Source organism: Pyrgilauda ruficollis, unplaced genomic scaffold, assembly GCF_017590135.1.
Source record: "Pyrgilauda ruficollis isolate IOZ18807 unplaced genomic scaffold, ASM1759013v1 scaffold42, whole genome shotgun sequence".
In the NCBI taxonomy this organism is placed as follows: domain Eukaryota; kingdom Metazoa; phylum Chordata; class Aves; order Passeriformes; family Passeridae; genus Pyrgilauda; species Pyrgilauda ruficollis.
Window position 1 is genome coordinate 1,870,049 of NW_024525712.1, and position 21,860 is coordinate 1,891,908.

The 21,860-nt window shown below is 38.6% G+C and overlaps 1 protein-coding gene across 2 annotated transcripts in view; it reads right to left on the reverse strand.

Annotated features, from left to right (window-relative positions):
• Nucleotides 1-6,804: 6,804 nt before the first annotated feature.
• Nucleotides 6,805-21,860, reverse strand: part of TAF1B (TATA-box binding protein associated factor, RNA polymerase I subunit B) — a 46,029-nt gene continuing 30,973 nt past the window's right edge. Inside the window, exons 9-15 of one of the 2 annotated variants that reach the window (XM_041477927.1) lie at nucleotides 18,602-18,749; nucleotides 16,355-16,532; nucleotides 16,009-16,055; nucleotides 13,168-13,258; nucleotides 12,652-12,722; nucleotides 10,513-10,738; nucleotides 6,805-7,473 (exon numbers count right to left, since the gene is read on the reverse strand). In XM_041477927.1, the coding sequence (XP_041333861.1) occupies nucleotides 7,281-7,473; nucleotides 10,513-10,738; nucleotides 12,652-12,722; nucleotides 13,168-13,258; nucleotides 16,009-16,055; nucleotides 16,355-16,532; nucleotides 18,602-18,749 (954 nt within the window). In that variant the 3' untranslated portion in view covers nucleotides 6,805-7,280. The remainder of the gene's footprint in view (nucleotides 7,474-10,512; nucleotides 10,739-12,651; nucleotides 12,723-13,167; nucleotides 13,259-16,008; nucleotides 16,056-16,354; nucleotides 16,533-18,601; nucleotides 18,750-21,860) is intronic. The other variant, XM_041477928.1, reaches the window with a different exon arrangement.

Genomic DNA, 21,860 nt, shown 5'->3' on the forward strand with positions numbered 1-21,860 from the left:
GCTCAGATGAAGCCGGGTTTGGGGAGCAAGGGACACTTGCAATGTGGTCAGTGCTGAAACTGCATCAAAATGCTCCAGTGTAACACCAACAGCAGCATCAAACAGCAGATTTATCCAAACTGGCATGCATGAAGTTAAATCAGAAAGATCTTGAGTTTCTCCTTGAGAAATAGGGGTGGGAGGTTGCTTGTCTAAGTAACAAGTTCAATCAAACCCATATAGCAACAGCGCTATCTATCATATGTCAAGATGCTTCAGATAGCTACTGTAATTTAAAAGTATGCTCACTAATAAGAGGTCTCTCCTTCTAGGTCAAAATCTCTTCCCTATTTGTACAGGATATACTCCAATGCAAAATTATAGAAGAACAATTCAACCAGCCAATCAAAGGAAATATGAAACTGAAGACAAACTTTAACTAAGGGTCTAATCCTGGAAGTTGCTTAATATCCTCTGACTGGATTACAGTTAGTGTTCTAAAAACAAAATGCTTTGTTTGGATCTGCAAACACTGCCATTAGGATAGCAAAAGATAAATACCAATACTGAAGTAGGATCTTGCTCTACAAAGTGAAATGAACTGATGTAAATTGTTCTTTATGACATGCAATAAAAAGTGTTCTATATTTTGAACCCATCTTTAAAATCTAATTCAAGATTACATAGAAGAAATTTCTTATCTGATCTCACATATGAAAAAAATACTGTCATCTGATTAAGAGGTTGGAAAGTTACATTTTTCCAAACAAGTATAACTTGCTTTGTTTCCGATACAAATTACAAAACCAGTTCAAAATGGCAAGTACTGGGAAGGACTGCTGACTTTCTCGGGTGCCATTCACTCCTCATGCTTCCTGCTTCTGTTCATAGAATTCTGGGATGTGCAGACGCAATGGCTGCTTTTTGGCACAGGGGCACACTTTTCATTAACAATAAAATATCACACTGCCCTGTAGCCATAGGTGACCCAGATGCAGAACGTGCTGGAGTTCAGTCACATGTTTATATTGCATCCCAACTGCTAAAACCTTAGTGATGTGCCACACTTGATGTTTCTACTTAACTGGAGTTTACCATGATTTTATTCCAAATAACTCAAAGCTGTTTGTCTCTACAAAAGGGATGCCTTTTCTTAACAGCCTGATCCACTGATGAAAACTTGGTTATCACCATAGCAATCGCTTCCACATTCAGGAGACAATGATATAAACACCGGATTGTGACACCGCTGACTAATCTGCCGGTCACAATCTAGACTCTGCAACACCACTTGTAGGTGTATTTATGTGATGTCACTAACTGGGTTGCATCACCACCAAGTAAAATCAGGGAAGAAGCACAAAGGGATTTAGCAGAGCTTTGGCTGGGGCACGAAGCCATGCCAGCCTGGTGGGGCAGTGCTCTGGCAGGACTTCCCTTGCCCTGTGCTGACTGGCCTTCCCTCCAACTTCTTCCTTCTCTCAGCCCTTCCACCTCAAATTCACTGCTCTCCTCCATCTCTCATGCCCTTCCCTTAACCTTTCCCTCGGCTTCAGTCCTTCCTTCAGCATTCTCCTTCCCCTCTTCACACATTTGTTTCCTTTTAAATGAATCCCACTCAAAACACACAAGGAGCCTCACCACACTCACACATCATTGGCACCCATCAGGCTGAGCACTGTCCCATCCTGCTTGCCCCTCTTCCCAATCTGTCTTTTGACATTGCTGTGTAGAGAAACTGGGATTTATTCTGGAAAAGAATTAGCTACTGTTATGATTTACCTAACAAATATGGGTTTAAAATCTCATACCTGATAATTATCATCTACATGCTCTGGTCATTCACACCTGTGTAATAAACAAACAAGTTGCATCAGGTTTGTGGCAGTACTTTTGATTTCATAAAACACGGCAGGGAGTCAAAACAAGATACTTTTTGCTTAATCTGAAACCCTAAGATAGGACAGCTGGGCTGCAGAGCTGGATGTAAGAGCAGGGAAGCTCCTATGCTTTCCATTCCATAGCACACCAGGCAAGCTTTCCTTCTCTGCCAACAGGCCTGTGGTTGCTAAGGACAGACCTGGAAAAGGGAGCCCAAAGCTGCTCACTGACCCTTGCAGAATAAGCCTGAAGACATCAACGAGATTAAAAACAAACAAACAAACAAAAAAAAAAAAAAAAAAAAAAAAAAAAAAAAAAAAAAACCAAACCCCAAAACAAAACCAAAGAAAAGCCCAAACAGAGTTTCCACAAACTCAGTGGAAGCTGAGACGAAAGAAAGCAGAAGGGAAAGAAACAGATGAGTGACAGTGGAACAGGAAGCTGGAAATGCCTTGTAAGAAAGAGATGGAAAAAAGGTGTAGAATAAATGAAAGCACAATGTTTGAAATATCAAACAAAGAAATAGCTTGCTTTCCACTTAAGTCATATCCCTATATCCAATCTTGCAAACATTCCTTAAAGATTGCCCTTTTGATTCTGTATTTATCCCTAAAGATAATGGAAATATTGTTAAAATTAGTTACAAACTACTAGGGTCAAGTAGTTACAAACTATTCAGGGTCAAGAGATGCAGTTCCATCAGCCAGACTGAGGATACTCTGAATTTATTACAATATAAATGCACCAATTTTGCAGCAGCCCATATATTACAAAAAGTCAGCCTAAAACCTAAAAGTGTGTTGATGATAAAATCTTTAGCACGTCATTGGGTTTCACTGAGCACTTATCACCTTTGGTCGATACTGTGCTTCCTCTGGGACTGACTGGGGTGTCCGTGGGTCCTGCCGCACGGGCCCACGCTGGTGTTGTGAGAGGACAGCGTGTGCGAGCAGCTCCTCTGCTGCCCGCTGCTCCCTGCCCAGCCCACTCTGCTCCGCAGCACGGGAGCCACGCAGCTGCCCAGGAGTTAGGAATGCCCCGGCTCTCAGTTCAGGAAACAACGGTTTGCCACAATTTTATATCAGCACAGCACGACAGAAGCACCCCAGGATCGCAGCACAGGCGCTGAACACGCTTGGTGGCATTGTCACAAGCTATGGCAGGGTCTGCAGCTGCTGAGCAAAGCCACTGCTGGGACAGTGGGGTGGTCTATGAGCTGACACAGAGCACTGCTACAACAGAGAGCAGCCGTATGAGATTACCAGAGCAAAGTGCTTGCATTTTCTTCTAAAACCACCTGATGTACTGCTGGAGGCAGAATGCAGATGCTGAGGGCGGGGGAGGCGTGTTCTGGCTCTGGAAATGCTGCCATTAGCAGCTGTACAAGGGCAGCAGTAACCTCACGTGAGGACACCAGCTTCCATCTCCTGTTCTGGTAATCCTGACTCTTGTTCACCATCTCAGCAGCACCCTAGCAAAAGGAGCAGTGAAAGATCTTTCACATATGCCTGTTTCCACATCTTGGCATCCCCTGTATGCTCTCCCTCATCTAGTCTGGCCGGGAACAAAGAGCTTCACACATGAGGAGCAACAGGAGCAGTAACTGTGGAGGAGATGCTGGAAAGCAAGCATCCTGCATTTAGCACAAGGACAAATGCAGCGAGAGACACTGCTGTAACCAGCCCACACACAAACCTGCTCAGCCAGGAAATACCTACAACCATATGTACTGAGAAGCCCATTCCATTTTGGATCAAAATAGAGGATTCATTACACAGAGTCATCCTGACTTTTCTCCACCTGTGAAGAATAAAACTTACTCAACATGACATGGGGAAAGGACAGATGATCTAGGGGGCAGACACATTTAGGGATTTATTTGGGGATTTAACATATCCAGACTTTTCCTGTCCCAAAAGCCCTGTGAGTCCTGGCTCTTTTGCTCCCAGCCCTGCAAGACTATCGTCTTGACAACTTATTACAATATTCTGAATTTTTTATTCAGAACAAGCAGAAGACTTATTTGTCCAAAAGAGGAGAAAAGCCATTTGAGGAAGGGACTTTTGAGATTTCCAAGATGTTATGAGAAAGCAAGATACTCATTGCCTTGCCTGCATGAAATTTTCTTAAATCTTCTACACATGATTGTTTCAGGGGTTGTGCTAAAAATGGGTTAGAAAAGACGAAATTGCAGTGAAGCCCATGCAATACACTATGGCAAATAAATTAGACTAGCATTGCTTACAGGCATTGGGCTTTGCTGATTCTAATTCTCTGGTTAAATCAGGTTCAGGCCCTTCACTCTGTGTAAGTCAAACACCTCCCCTTCATGTCTGGACAACAGCAAGACTCTGAAAAGGAAAATGTATTTGATGGAGATTAAGTTCATACTGAGAACACAGACACACTGATGTAGTGAAAAACTAGTAAGGGCAAAATACCAATTCTGCTGAAGGCTGTGCCTTTCAAAAGAAAATGAATTATCTGTTGTATTTCTCCAGCAAAACAGCAGAAAGCTTGCATTTAGGAGAATTCGTAAAGCCAGGTTACTATTGCCCATTTAAACACTTATTTTTTCTAACACATAAAGTAATAAAAAGTGAAAATTTACTTTAGAAGGCACATAAAGATCTTAGAACAACTGATTTGCTATTGTCTAAGTTAATAATTAATTAACTCTTCTCAGTATATACTGCTTAAAAAGTTTATTCTAAAACCCCCACTTGCCTTTATCTATACACTTAAGAACTATCGTTCAAATTTTAGAGTAAGAAACTAAACAAGGGGAGCCTCTTTTACTCAAAATTAACACGGGATTAAATACAAAAAAAGTAGCTGAGTTTTACCTGGACACTTTCAGCAACTAGTTAGAGAAAGGAGCAGTAATTTCCAGGCGAGAGAGGCGGTGACGGGCAGTGCGGGGCGGCGCAGACACCCTGCCCTTGGGCTGTGCCCGCAGCTGTCTGTCTGTCTGTCCGGCCGGCAGCCCCGCCTCCGGCTGCTGCTAACCGCGCTGGGAGCAGCTGCCCGGGAGTGCTCCACCACTCGTCACCCAAGATAAGGCACTCCTGGGGCTCCTCAGCTTCTTAAACACCATCACTCCAACATAAGTTGATTGATTAAACTCCATAGAACGAACAAAAAGCGTTTTTGGGGCACACCCTTTGTTTTAAATCTGACTCTTAGCCTATGTGTCCAGAAGGCACATGGCCCTTGATGATTAACTGCAAGCTTTATGCCAGTTTATTAAAGTACAGCCTTAATTTAGTCTAACATCTAAGGGAGCTTTCTTGTGTTTGTAACAATGAGCACACTATTTTTAATTTGTGAAGCTCAGATTTTACTGCTACAGTAGTTTTAAAAGAAAGCTCTACCTATAATTAAGTACGTAAGTCCTTCAAATAAAGGCTTCTGAATTAAGTTAATCCTTTAGGTGTACTGAGGTGTCTTTTAGACAGTTAATTCAAAACTTTAACAGGTATTACAGTAAAAAGAATGAGATGCTTTCAGTCATTTGAGCCAGCACTCTTGAAAAGAGTGACAATGTCTATTACACTTCTGTAGATTTTTAACTGATACAAATACTCATCTAGAAAAGTACAAATACAAACTTTACCAAATACGTACAAATATTAGTAATTCACTCAGGTGAGGTCAAACATAATAGGTAATGGCTAATTTTAAAACACAAACACCAGACATAAGAAGAGATTTAAACTGGTATGTTCCAAGTCCACTAATGTAAACATCAGTTCAGACACACCTTGCCAGAAGTCTGAGGTATCTAGCACAGCATGGCAACAGATTTAGACATACTACCCTGTGCCCACTTACGAAATCTCTTAACACATATAACCCAGTAATAATTCAGTCTCTTTCCTCTTCCCACAGCAAGCACAGTTTAGTGCTGTATGGCTGAAACTATGCCTTCTCAGCTGCCTGTTAGTCACTTTATAGGACCACTGCTTTAAATCCCTGTGCTGCAAGAACTAATTAAAATATCTGAAAAAGCAAAAACTTTCACTCAAACTGTGTCTTTTGTGTCACCCCAAATCAGGACCCCATGTCACCTCCTGCCTCTACTGAGCCAGCGAAGCCTCCCGGTTTGCCGGCATTTCCATGTAACTATTAAAACTTACTTTTGCTCCAGACAGGTAGGGCACATCACCTCTCCACATCACCTCTTCTCAATTTTTAAACAACTTCATGGTCTAAACCCTTCGCAATCTTCTCACTGAACTGATTACCCTCCCAGATTACATCTCACTGAAGCCCTTGCTCAGGGAGGAAGTCATTACTCTTTGTCAAGTCTGTAGGCACCATTTTTCTTAGTTATAATAATGCTCAGAAATAGCTGTTGGTTTTGATCAAACAGATTTGGTAAGTTCTGTGCTCTGTACTGATGGTTGGAAATGATGAATTTAATTTCATGCAGCTGAAAGCAGCATTATTCATCTGGGTATCTACACAGCATCTAGGTTCAACACATGTATGCATATTGTTATGGTGTCTTTCATGTAGTGGCAGCACCCAACTTCATTTACATGTCGTCTGGGACAGTATACAAACATGGTGCATAAATAAGATTGAGCATGAGGAATTGGTGGAATGGCCAGCTGCTGAAGATGCTGCATTATAAAGTGGTCAGAAGAAATTCAAGGCTTTAACAGTAGCCTTGCAAAAGAAGAATGACAGGAGGACCTGGCAGTTACCGCTGCACAAGAAATAGGATCAGATTTTATACTAGGTACAAAAGTATCTGCAAAATATGTGAAGCCTGAAGTGGAACTTGGACCTGAAAGGTGTTAACCTAAATGAGAGTCTCAGGCACAACAAGAGACTGGGAAATATAGAGTATGCAAGGAAATGCAGAAAACAGTGCCAGAGTTGTTCCAGAAGAACTGGAATGCTGTTTAGAAATAATAAAGAAAAAACTCACTGCAATGACAACACTAACCAACTGCTTCTTTTATTTGTTAACATTGTATTTAAAAACAAAACAAACATTATTTTCTAGAAATATATTTACTGTCATACAATGGTAGGTAAAAAAATAGGTATTTTAATTGCAAAATCTCACAATGTCATGCTAACGTCATGTCCGGTACACTCAAAATATGTACAACAGCGCACAAAAAAATGGTAATTTCACAGCTTCGTGTTGGCTCTGATGCAAATTAATGAAATAAATGGTCATGAACAGTTTCCTTGGCAGTTTCCTTTCCCGGTATCAGTGACTTAAATTACAGATAAAATGACACTAAAACTAAAGTACAATAGTAGATCTCAGCACTCCTATCATTACAAAAAATGTTCATGAGACAAAAGAATGTATAAGTTTAAGTTTAGATGGAATACCATGGTTTGGGATCCAACCAAATCATTTACATGGTTTTAATACTGGAGGTTTTAGGCCTTTTTTACTTCCTTAGCACTGTGTTGTATTTTAGTTTTTTATAGAGTTTTTTATTAAAAAGTTTGTGTTCTATCATACACACCTCATCATGGATATAAGAGGGTTGAATCCTCAGAAGAAAAGAGAACAACCCTAATACAAAATGGTAACTCTGGGGAAACTCCACTTCTTTGTAATGAGCCAGATGACCACACAATCTGAAAAGAAATGGGGAGAAAACAAAAGCCCTAAATTACAAGTGCATTTAGTATTTAGCTAGCATTTATATATTAAACTGTAATTAGAGACAAACTTTACACTTTACCAACAGCATAAATGACAATTCTGGTTTATAGTGTTGATTCCTGTGAAGTGATCCACTCCTGCAAAACCATGAAGTACAGGACTGAACCAAGATATCTTCAGAGCTGGTGCAAACACACTAAGAAGAAAAATCCACTATAGCTTCTTGCACTATGAATCAGGATCTTACTCAGCCAGGCAAAGAATACATTTTTTGCCTTTCAGGACTAAATGGAATCACTGTTTGTTCTTCCAGCTTTCAGCAAATGAAGCAAAGTATTAAAATGACTACCTCACTCTATGTTTTAAATTTCTAAGACTATCCAATTCTGATACTTTAGGCTCTTTACTCTGTTCTTTTCTCTCCATAGGGTTCCCCTCTCATCTTCCTGACACTGTGTCATGGGTTAATAACCCATTCATTTATTGTCCATTGCCTTTGTGTGCTAAATACAAATTACATGTCTAGAAACAAGAGAGAAAAGCTAAATTAAGTCAATGGAGTAACATAGGAAACATTGGAGCAAACACTGATGAGGTCAACAGAAAGTAATTAGTGCTGTAGCAGCCTTCTGCTTCATTATTTGGTAGCTTTTGTGGTCAAAATGTTAATGAAAATGATGAGGTGATTTTATTGATGAAGTATATAATAAAAATAGCAAACTAGACTTGCTGGTAACAAGTGTCAGACCGAACAAAAGATGACACAGAGGACGAGCTGCAGAGATAGCTCTGTAAACATTAAGTTCACCAACTTACGCTGGAAAAACACCAAACTGGATAAGGCTCAGATTTAGTTTAAAATACTACAAAGTTTCAATTTTTAAATAAAAACACTGTACACTGATATGGGGGTTCAGGTGCTATATTCACCTATAAACCCTATACATCTTCTAACTTCCTAGGTATTGCCTTGGGATGTGGAGAAGCAGTTTAAAATGTTCCTTGTGTCTGATTCAGAGCAGCTGTCTTAAATATTCACCAGAACAACGACTGGGATCTGTCTGTCCCAATTTACAGGTAAGTGTGCTAATTACTAGCCTATAAAGTCATTTGCTCACTCCCTCTGGCCCAGCAAACATTTACATTTTCCCTCAAACTGGAGGAACAGCCAGGCCCATCCTGAGTGCCAGGCAAGCCGCACTCCAGGGAGCGCAGTCTGTTCAAAGCCTCCCCAAGTCTGGCACATTGGAAACCTGGAACGAGGTCTCTCATGCCATACATCCCATCCTGTGCCCTACCTCACACCCCACAAAAGCATTACAACATTTTTCACACACTGTAGTACCTCATCATGCATAGAATTATATAGTCCTTTAGCTTGGAAAAGACCTTTATGAACATTGAGTACAACTCCTGTCACCTAAAGACTTAGGTGTAATAGCAAATAGTTTAGATAGAATATAATAAATAGAATAATAGAATTATAGAAAATAGTAAATAGAACAGCGAATCAGTTTAGAATCCAGTTTAAAACAAAGTTTTAAAATAAAACGTAAAAGCATTTCACCAATCATTTGACTGATCTCAGCTTTGCTGACACTGTAATCATACTTTAGTCCCAGGAATAAAGCATTATAGCAGTCCTGTTAGGCCTACTGATTTTTAGATAAAGAGAATTTGTAAGATTTTTTTTAGTTCTATTCTACATACACAGAGGATAAACCCTCATATCTGAGAGAGTAGATGTTGTTTTCCAATGTTAAGTGAGTGTCATATGTATACGTAACTACTTGCATTGCAAATGATATAATGGGAAATTTAACCGGTAAGAATTTAAATTCAAATCTTGTTTCATGAAGGCTATGACAGTTTGCCATTAACATTTTAATACATTACATATGAAAATGTAGGTTTAAAAACAGGCTTTGCATGGAAGATTATTCACACAAACATACACCGAAATATCCACTCATTCAATGTGTACATAAGATTTACGCAAATCTGTGGTAAAAGGATTATTACCTCTACTCCGTTTTAAAAAAAAAAAGGTTCTTATTCATACAAAGAATGAATCCATATAACCAAACCTCTTGTAATGTAACACTGTGCTTACATTATTCCAACCCATTTATGTCACTGTGGGTATGTGAAAAGTAATGTGAAAAGGAAAATAAAGATAAGCAAATAAATCCACCGAAGGACAGAGAAGATTGCATGCTGGTAAAACCCAGCTATTTTCAAAGGGAATGTAATGCTTTCAAATCAGGACCATATTGCTAAGACTGCACAGGGGCTATTGATCTCTGAATACCATTTCAAATTACATACCAGACAAAGATTTCACATGTTACTCAACAGACAAATGAAATCTCATTTCACATGAATGCAACCAAACATTCTTTCACAAAAACCCCACTTTCCAATAGCATACATGAGAAATTCAGGAGACTCCAAGCCAGCTACAGAGTTGATCTTCACTGATATTCACCAGTACATTCCTCTTCTGGATTAGGGTTTCATAATACAACCAATCGCAGAACCAAAGTCTGGTATATGACCCAGAAGTCATTGTGATTAAGGCCATCAAAAAATCAGTATAGTGATTTAGAAAATTAATGTCCTATGCCTTTTTAGAGGCCAGGGAGGAGAGGAATGAGACTGTTTTTCCATTCTCGGGAGAGCTGCATCACAAATACTTTATAAAACACTGAAAAGAAATGAAGTGAGCATTTGCACCTAGCTGCTACTCTCGCCATGTGACTCTAGTTGTTGATTTTGTCTCATCTCCTCTCTTCTCATAAGCTCACTTTGATCACTCTTCATGTTACAGTTTGTCTACTCACAGTCCAAGACTATCCATTCCTCACACACCCTTTTAGAAATGACTGTAACCGTATGTGAGCACATAGCTGTGCACACACCCTGCATTTGTCATTTGCAAAAATATATGTATAGGACTTTACTTTCAGGAGAACTTTCCAAAATGTATTTAGCAAAATGTGAATACTTACTTCTCATTACATAGTTTAACTGTACACAGCCAATAGTCAGGGTTCATGGCTGTCAGTAAACCACATTTTTCTTGCAAAATTCCCTTCAGGCTATGCCCGTGAAAACAACTCCCATCTGTGTTTTCTTCAGACCAACTTAACTGAAAACTTGAAGGATTTGGCTTTTCAGCACGTTGCACTGAACCAGCTAGCTTGCCAAACTGATTTTGTAAGTTCACAACCATTTCTGTGCAAAGAGAAACAAAAGAAACAAATGCAAAAGTATTAAGCATCAGAATACTGTTTAGAAGTGATTAATACAAGAAGAAATTGGGGCATTTGTGCTTTTTAAATTTCTTTTTTTTTCTTTTTAACCTCTGCTTGAAAGACTGAGAAATCCTGGAAGTCTCTATCTCTACCACTCTCTTTACAGGCTTTAGTGAAACATTTTGAAACATAATTCAAAATGCCATGTCTTTTATACCTAATGATATTAATAGTGGGGCACTCTAAAACATTCCTGCAAGTAAAACCTGTAAAATCCATTTGATACTCCCGGGATTTTTATGCTCATAGAAAGCACATTCATACACACATGGATTGAAGGTTAAGCATTTCATGGTGCAAATTTCAACTGGTAAAAAACCCCAACAACAAAAAAAAACCCATTCCATGTTTGTCTGCTGCTAGTGAATGTACAACAAACTTTGCTAAGTTACTGAGGCTCAGAAGGCAGAGAAGGTATCATGATAGATCAGCACACATTGTATGACTGCCTATGCCTCGCTTCTCTAAGAGAAAAAGCAGGTCAAAAAACTTTGTTGGAGCTTTAACTTCTTTTTATGAGCTGTATTTAAATAAACTCATTAATGGATTGAAGAAAAAAAAAGCCACAGGAAAAAACCTCCTAAAATCCAAGGACTAATCCAAGGACTGGGAAGTTTATCTTTCAAGATGACACTAAAGTCTACCACCAAAATCAAAGGTTTAGGAAGCTTTCTGAAAATCTGTACCTGGTATGTAAGTGTTCTAGAGCACTCTCTCGACATGGTACCTTTGTTTTAAGATGGATCCTGCCCAGCTGCAATTATGTGGTATTCCTGCTCACAACATTATGATTAAGCTCTGTAATCTAAGTGGTCCTCTTCTAGCTCCAAGAGAAGCAGAGCCAGAAGAGGAATCTCTTTTCCTATAAATGCAGGAATTAAAGGGCATCTGAGTAAATAATCAGCTTGAAATAAATACATCTTAACATGGTTTTCCATGGAACATGACTTGACTGCAGGATCACCCCAACAGGATTTTGAAGAGTAAGTACTTAAACCCACACCGCATTCTTGAAGGAGAAATCCAACATGTGTAATTCAAACCAAATAGGATTATACAACTTGTTTAGAAGTCCCTGAACCAGTCACTTCCAAAAACTGAAAGAACATATAAAAGGAAAAATACCATTTGCCATACTTAATATCTCTCTCCAAATACCTGCTGCTTTCTGGATAACATAAAAAGTAGAATGAAGAACTCCAGATCTAATTTGGCTGAATAAAATTCTGGTTTTCCTTATTTCTGCAGACAATTAGGGTTTTGTTGTTTTGTTTCTTTGCTTTTATGTCAACACAAACCCCAGAAACTGCTCACAAGTACTTCCAGAGCTACTAAAATTCAGCAGCTGTACCTGCATTCTGACCACATGCAGCTGGCTATGCAAGTAAAGCCCTCCTTGCTTTCTGTAGAGGATTGCAAGAAGGAGTGGGAGAGAAGAGGGACATGCAAGACCTATTGAAGGACACACTGGGATATTCATACCAAAGCATTCAAGAAACTAAAGGAGGCAACAGACAGGAAAGCTATGGAAGACTGACAACTCAGGAGGAACAGTGATAAAAAGGCAAACTAGAGAAGATGAGGATAAGAGCACTCATTCTGAGACATGGTTCAGTAGGTTGTTGGGAAGACTGGCAAAGGCAGTTTCAGCTGTGCATGTTTGAAAAATTCCAGCCACAAGTTGTAAAACAGTACTACATTAATTGTACCCAGAGATGAAAGAGAGGAGACAAAATATTTTAAGATGCAAATGTTATCAGTCACAGCTGAAGATCTATGATGGGAAAAGTTGGAGCAGATTTCTGTTACTGGGAAGAAGCAAAGTTTACTCACGTCTTCTCTTTAGAGCTTTAGATTTATTCTTGACTGAATAAAACAATGGCTTTTCACATCTCCACAGATACCTACCAGTAAGAGACGTAAGAATTGTTAACAAAAAGAAAGCTGGACCAAATGAATAAATGAAGAATAACTTATTATAAATACTGCCAAAGTTTTAAATTAAAATCAAAATAATCTAATGTTTAGTGCTATTAAAAGCCACTGCCCCTCCAACATATAAAGGAAATATTTTTCTGAGCAGGCAAACCAAGGCATGTTAGCCTAGATCTGCTGTAATCAGTTAATTGTATAAGCTAGTTTTCACAGTAAGTGAGCATTTAATAAATAACCTGGATAAAGCTTATGAGTATAAATAGAAAATTAAGACAGCGATTCAGTCATTCTATTCACTCAAGCTTGGTGAATGGATATGTGGAACAAATTTCTAACTTTTTTTAATTTCTGTAGGGATCAGGAGTTCACGCAGAACTGTCTACCTTAAAAAAGAAGTACTTAAAAATCTCTTACTTGGCTTTTTCTTCATCCAGTTTCTTTTGCTCCACATCCAAGGAATGTTTTACCACCTCATACCACTTCTTGAACTCAAAATATGGGCCCCCTGAATAAAACATATACACTTTAGTTTGGGAAGAAATGAAAGAAATGACAGAGAAGGTTGCCAAGCAGTTAGACCATGCATCTTGCACCTGTACACAAACTACCCTGAATGCAATGTGCTTAAAGAAAACACAGTTGACCTAATAATTTTGTAAGAAAGAGAAATGCAGAATTGGAGTGAAAGAACAGCATGTCATAGGAAGTGCAAAGAAGCCCCGTATCTTAGATTTCATTGATTTAGCACAAGTCAAACCTTTTCCCTCTTTTCTGGAAAGGTAAACCTAGAAACTACCTCCTCTCTACCAAACCAACTAGTTTTTCACTGTGTGGAGTGGCCTTCGACTGTTTCAAAGTTGAATTCAAGGGATTAATGAAACTATGCATCAAGCTTAAGTTTAAACAAATAAAGCCTACAGAAGATCACATGCAAAATTGCACATAGTTTCACCAGCTCCCCACTGTATATCCCACTACCCATGAAATCTTACAGGGTTGGGAAGATAAACTAGACAATGGTCTTCACTTCATATCAGCCCCTCATGGTTTGGAGCACAGGAACTTCACTTGTTGATATGTGAACAAGTATTTACCAGCACATGCTAAAACATAAAGACATAGGACATTCAGTAGCACCTTTATCAATGATCCTCTAAAGAGGCACAAGACTGAAGCAGACCATCTGGGTACAGTAAGGATAAGAATTCCAAACAGAAACATGGTGTAGATTTATATATTTAAAAATAATCAACTCTTATTCCCTGTGGGTGGAATATCTGCATTGTGAATTAACCAGACTTTGCATTTCCCCATGGCCCGAGCTGCACTGCATGCGATGCTTGCGTCATGCTCAGCTTTGCCAGCCAGCTGTTCAAACTCTCCTGAAGGTGAATGCACTGTTCTTACAATCAAACTTATATACCTTTTGTATTATTTGCATTTCTGCTGTTTGTATTATCCTGCCTCAGAATGTCTAGATTCTAAAAACATAGATGGTCTCAAAAAGCAAGAGACACATGAAAGGAACAAAGACCCCTCAGCAGTCCTTGAAATTCAAAGGTCTGGATACAACTTCTTTTATCAGCTCCTTAAACCCCCAGGTTTAAGTAAATACTCCTAAATTGCTGGGAGAGCAGTGTGGGAGGTGACAGAAATTTGTATTAAACTTTATATGAATTATTAAGCATCTATCACATGCAAACCCACTGTCAGAGACATGATGCTACACTGTAATAACCCTTTACCTGGCCAGTACTGCTGGTCTGACATTCATGTAGATGAGCTGACTTGAAAATACACAGCTCTGTATACACACATACATCTATATAGACCTCAATCACCTTTTATTTGAACAAAACCCATACTGTGGATGTGTGCAGTTCACAGAACACACACAGCAGGTAAATATAACTATCTATTGTACTGCTTCCCGTCTGACTTGAAGAAATGTAGGAGCTGAAATACTATTTTTTAATTTAAAAAAAATGGACTAGAGAATGGATAGTTGAGAATGGAGTCAACATAAATTGAATCTTTAAAACTTGCTATTAACCATTATTCATTTAAGCACTCTAACTTTGGGAAAATGCCAGAGGCAGTTTTGAGCTCTGGCACTGATCAGTCCTCTAACAGAAATTCTCACATCAGCTCCTCTGTGCAGCTGCTCACCATCACCCTGACATCTTAAGCATAGGGACAACAAAACAGAGCACATGGATCATTTGCACCAGCAGATTTTAAAGTAAAAAAGTGGGCAAAGAATGAGCTGTTAATTCCCAAGGGCAATGAGACTTGTTAATAAGGGAGAAACCCCATTAAGACATTAATGAGCCTCAGCTTGTAAAGCAGTTGCACAACTCCCCACTCCTGTCACTATCATGTACTTCAAGTTTTCAAGGGAAGTAAAAAGGAAAATAAAAAATCCACCATAAGTTTGTGTATCCACCTGAATGTGAAAATTACCAGTTTTAGTTAACAGTGATGACTGTCTCTAGTTACAGCAGTAACTGAGCTCACACATGACTAACACCTTAATTTTATTATGGACCAAAATTTTAAACAAAGCATCAGAAGGGTCAAAATGACCCAAAACTGGATAAAAGGCCTAACAGATAAACCACTGCAACACATCTTGGATCTTATCTTCAGCTGTGATTTGGATCGGGCCATGGAACATCTTCCTGAAGATTTCTAATCTTTGATTTGGTCTTTCTGCCCTCAAAGAACCATGTTCACACCATTATCTTCTCCATCTTAATTGCTGCTAGCTTTTCCACACTCTCTCAGGATTATTTGAACTAAGAAACTAGATTACATCTGAAATATGTTACACACTAAGACATTTTATTTAACAAGACTAAACAAGTTTGGATTTTATCATAAATGTGGTTTGATGCCCCTAGTAAGTATCTGCTATTTACGATCAAAGTGTGCTCCCTTTTCACGGCATATCCATTCATCTCCACCTACCACACATAAAACTCCAAACCAAGAGGCAAACATGCACAAGCAGAAGCAGAGAGGCACCCAGCAAAATGTCTACCAAACTCCCCCTCCCAAACAGTAAGAATTGTGCATGTACACTGAGGCCATTTTACATGAGCAGGATCTACTCTTTTCTCTGAATAAAATTTGAACTTTATGAATGACAAAAACACATTTTTATGATCAATAAGAAAAGTCTTTCTAACCCTGATTGCAAAACTGTTTCATTTGCAAAATCATAACACTACTTTTACTAGAATATTTATATACCTTCTGTGTTATTTTTATTTCTTTCTTCAGCAAACTCTGAAAGTATCCTGTAAAAAAATTTTAAAAGTCAGGCTGTTTCGTAGATCCAAATACTGCACTTTTCACATGAAGTTCAAATACAATGGACAAAAATGACATCCTAATTTTATTCCAAGTACCAGATAAAACCCAACCAATTTTAAAAGTAACTAATATTTCATGTCTAAAATGCCATCAAGTATATGGTTTAAGCTACTGAACTTAAGTGAAATTCCAGTAGTATAAATTTAACTCAAAGAACGATTGGAAACAAGCATTTGCACTATTTGAAATTTGAGAGTTGCTACAGATTTGTCTGTACACTTACCATTCATAGTGATCATCTAATAAAAACAATAATTTGAGCACAACTACAATAACTGCTGCAGCAAGAACATCATATTTCACTTTTCTTGTTGACTTATTTCCAGGCACTAGAGTCAGGAAATCCACTTCTCCAATACCAATCTTTTTCACCACTCGACAAGTCCAATTATGCAATTCATCTGATTAACAAAAATAAAAATATAAAATGTTAAGACAAGCTAGAAATATTTTTACAGTGCAAATATGTTGGCCATTTGAGGAAAACACTGCTTAGGTCTTTTAGGACCATTTGACAGCCATATTTTTCAGGCTGAAGAGTATTTTTGGATACTTTAAAAAATACTAGGCAACCTTCACCGTGCTTACATGGAAAACACTTGTGACTTATATATTCACGTGGAGAATAAAAAAGTCACGTATTTTATAATGCTTTGATGTTACTTGAATAACATAGTGAGATCATCCTGAACATTCTTGTGGGAAAGCCTACTGCAAATCCACATAAACATATTTTTAAAAAAATCCCCAAAAGCAAAAAACTTGTCACAAACTTTTTTCCTGCATGGTGACTGAACACCAGTGGCAGGAATCAGCCCTGCCCAGAGGAGGAGCAGGGCTGGCTGTAAAGAAGCTGGCTGGGCATGGAGAGCAGCTTGCTGGTGGCAGGGCAGCACGGGCTGCTCCCCCGGCAGAGGCGGCCGAGCTCTCCACGCGCGGGCTGTGCCGGAGAGATCCAGCTGCAGCTCCAAGATCCACAGCAGCCTATCTATACAGGCTCTTATTATTCTGCTTATTTTTCACAGATACAAATCCCCCAAATTTCTCACCTTTCCTGTTCAGCAAGAAATACAGGAGTTGATTACATCACCATCAGATTCCACAAAGGTTAGCAATGTATGACTAAGTACAACCTTAATCCAGCTGTACTTATATCCTCCTGCTGCCTACAAAGAGTTCCGTAGGAACTTGTTTTTAATCCTCTCGCACATAACAGTAAAAGTCAAAAAAAAAAAGTGGAAACTAAATTTTCTTTAAGTACTAGAAGCATATCTAGTTTTATTTCAGATACATAGAATAGTTTCTTCGTTGGCATTTAGTGTCCTTTAACATTCCCAATTCACTGCCTTTTTTGAGGAGCTGTCAGACAACAGGAGCAGCCCTTTTCTATTTTTTAAAAAGTGCTTATACATGATAAAAATCTTAGTTGCCCAGAAAAGGACAATATATTCCTCTTCTGCAGTAATTTTCAAAGAGTACTTAGCTTTACATTTCTCTGTAAAAGATATGAAAACGACAAATTTTCAGCCTTTTTTTTGATTCAATTGATACTTCACAATCTGTAAAATAATGTAATCCTCTGTGAGATCACAACACTGGCATAAAACTACAACACCAGAATTTCTACTCCAGAATTTTAACCCTAAACCTGTTGGTTATCTTCTCTTCATTCAACTGTGAATAAACAGAAAAAAACCAAACACTTTTATTCATTGTAACTAATTGCAAAATAACACAATAACTCCCTCCCCTACTATGAACTGTTGGAATGTTTTGAGAAAAAAAATTTACAGGCCACTTGTCTGTGTAACTCATCTTCAGTCACAATGGTATTTAACAGAAGATATGGTAACCTAACAGAGAGTTCACATACTAGGACATACTGGTCTTTCTTTGACAAGTCAATATTCAAGACTACATTTTAGGATAGACAAAAAAAATCAGTACTTATGCTATGTATGATTTCAGAACTAAAATATAAATCAAGTGAGACAGTAGCTGATCTGTCACACACCATCAATTAATATTAAAATAAATAGTAATATACAATATTATATAATACACAAAATATATTCTTTGTTAAAGAATATACAGCCATTATTACATGTGAGAATTTCAGAGCTAAGCAATCAGGTCCCAACTACATCATTTAGCTAAAGTTAATATATCACATGAATTCAACAGCTGCCTCTTAGTTCACATGGATACTGAAAGATTTAAAATTAAGTATCCACTCCACAGCCTTACAGAACCAACATCAGAGTGCCCCTGCATATCTGGGCCCATTACATGTACTCTAAATGTTTGAGGAAGGTGCTTTCTATAGAAAGAATATCTTTTAGTTCAAACTAAAATGGGAATAAATTAGAAGGAAAAGAGCAGGCACTTTGAAGTAGTAATTTAAGCCTTTTTGCTAGAGTTTAATAAACCACAAAAAATTTTATCAGTTCAGGCTAGGGAAAATATTTACCAGGTAAATTAGCTTCCATCAAGTACTTCATGCACAGCATGTCTGGATGAAGAAAGCAGCTTTCTGTTATTTCTGGAAAACGAGGCAGGTCTAAAAATGCTGCAAGCTCATGCATTTTGTTGAATACTTCTTCATATACAGGCCACGACTGAAAGACAGGATTAGAGGGGTTATACATTTGCTCTATTACCATATTTGTTAACTATATTAAAATTATTGATGTTAAACTCTGAATTGTTTAATACAAGATTATTTATACAGATGCTTTTAACACACTATGATTAAACACACATGCAAGAATGGAGCCAGATTACAGTACTGCAGAGAGAAACTGCTACTATTAAATCCCATGAAATACATAAGAAACAAACAAGAAGTTGCTTCAGATCACTCCCACCACCTCCCCACCTTTATTGTGAAATGCTCATTATGTGTCCAGGTGCTCTAAAACTGAGAGCTTTGGGAAGAAAACAATAGAGATGCAATTGAGGGTGAACTGTCTGAAGAATTAAGAGGTCAGAGAACACAGAAGGTGGAGGCTGGCAGGGACTGCTTGAGACACTGGGTCCAAGCTAGGTCAGCTCAATCAGGCTGCCCAGGACCACATCCAGCCAGATACTGAACATCACCACAAATGGCAGCTTCCAAGGGTTGTGGGAAATCTGCTCCAATGTTTCACCAACTCCAATGTACAAAGGAAAAAAGGTTTTGTTTTCCCTTACGCTTAAATGGAACTTCTTGTATTTCAATTTGTGTCCATTTCTTCTCATCCAGTCACTGAATACCACTAAGGAGCATCTGGTTTTCCTCCTTTGCAGCCTCCTGCAGGTACCACATCATACCTGCCCTGAACACCCTCCAGCTCCAGGATGAACAGTCACAGTGCTCTCAGCTCCCCTCACTTGTCAGGCCCCACTGCCCCATCTCCATGGCCCTTTACAGGACTCACTCCCCTGCATCCATGTCTCCCCTGTACTGGGCAGCCCAGAGCAGCACCCAGCACTCCCGATGTATCTCGCCTCCCTTGAGGACTTGTGCAGTCCCCAGAACTGCTCAAAACTTAGTGACAGTGATCTTGCAGTGACACCAGCCAGCTGCCTTAACACTTGTGCAGCATCTCATCACAGCCCACGAACCTTCATACATCCACTTCCTTCACATATTCCCTAAACTGCTTCTCAAAAACTGAGGCAAAAAAACCCCAACCATCACTTTAGCCTTCCCCTTGGTCTTCGTGACCATATTCCCATTCAGCACCAGGCCCACATTCTCTACAACCCTTTCACAGAATCTTTCATGTTATTTAGTTTAAAAAAAATAAATCCATATTTGCATATTTATTAGTGACTATAAATCTGAAATTCTGTTTTTGAAACCACTGGCTGCATGAGAAAGTTCTCACAATTTGTACTGAGGTTTGCTGCTACAGGAGAATGTTAACTTGCAGAAAGATTTTGACATGTTTATTCATAATGAACTCAGCAGGACCTGAAGTTTGCGTAAATATGGATCTAAGGTTTGACCCTCATTTCACAATTCCTGAGCTGTTTCATTAAATATTCTTAATTTTCTGTAGTTAAAATGATTACTTGAATTTACCTCTAAAAGCAGCAATTTCAGTTGTCCAGACTACTTTACCATTTTAAATGTATAAAAAGGAACGATTTTTCTGACTTAGCCAGGGATTTTTCTAATTCAGAAGAGCACTGTATCATGTATTCATATTTTATGAAGTCAATTTTTACATATGGAACCTTCCTTTAAAAGAAACTTAGCAGGGCTTTACACTTTGTGCACAGCTTCAAAACTTTCCTGAATGAGAGTGAATGCAGGTTTCTGCTCTTTTTTTGGTTCACATTACAAAGAGAGTAACTATGTTTACAACAAGACATGATGTGACCTAATGTAGTTTTATTCAATAATTTGCCTTCATCTATTTTAATATAAGCTCTGTAGCTAATGCTCAATTTTTGTTTTGAGTGATTACCAACATTACACTGTCTTTTTTAAAATTATCTCCCCTCAGACTGCAGTTCAGACTTGCAAGAACACATGCTTAGGCAAATGAATAATTCTGCTGTCACCTACTATTACACATGTAACTTTTTGTAACAGTTAGGAAGTTGTATCATGTTCATTATAGTTTCTAAACAGTGTTAAAATTGGCTTAGACTGCTCCAGGACTATCTTGAGAAACAAGAAAAACTTGCACTACCAGAGCTCTGCAGAAGACCAGGCTCACAGCACTTCCCATTCCTTCTAAAAAGCAGTGCTAAATTGAACACCAGACCAATCTTGGAACAAAACCTGAATCATATGTAACCTCTCTTGAGTGTACTGGGAGAAAAATTCAAGTCCCACATAATTCAAATAAGAACATTAGATAAGTACTATTCATAATTAGATAGCAAGGAAATGTGCTTTATCCTAATGAAAAGCAGTTGAATTAGTAGCTTCTTAATAATACATCACAGAGTGAAAATAAATTAAGATGCTGGGAATTTAGTAATTTGAAGCATTCCCGTTCTCAAACATTAAACTATCACCAGTGGAGCTCTCCAAAGTCTCATCTGACACCCAGCTACTTTAAGGAATATAGATCTTAACTGGAGGACTCCAATAGACACCTTTATCACCTGTTACCTGAGCTTCTCTCCCTGTACCAGGGCAAGGAGACAGCTTTCCTATCCTATGTATTGGTGAATAAACTTTTTCCCTCTGCCCAATATCTGCTTTTGGTTCAAAGCTTTTGTTTGCAATTTACAGAAATTCGGTTCTTTTTCAAAATGGCTAGAGAATGCTCTGTTTCGCAATGACAACAATGCTTTCCCTTTACTGAAGGCAAACAAGTGGTATAGAAACTACAAATAAAAATTAAGACTGAGAGCTACCACTTGGCTTATTTTAAAAACAGTGTTAGCAGACAAAAACTGTTCTTTGTCGATGTGTGTTCATAAGAGATCTGAACATACTTGGAATGTGCATCCTAATAGAAGATAAAGATCAACCAAATCAGCTGCTGTTTCCCAGGGTTTAAACCCTAAGTTCAAAAACATTCCCTGTAGTAGTCCCAGCACTGTGCCACGATGCTGAGGCTGAACTGAACCCCTGCTTCCACAGCACAGTCACCTCTGGAACTGGAAAGCTGCATCCAGCACAAGGTCACACCTGCCTGGGATACAGCACAGGGCTGAAGGCGGAAAGGTCAGGGCTAAGGGCACTGAAGGGTTTCTGCAGCAACCAAGCACTGGCTGTTTTC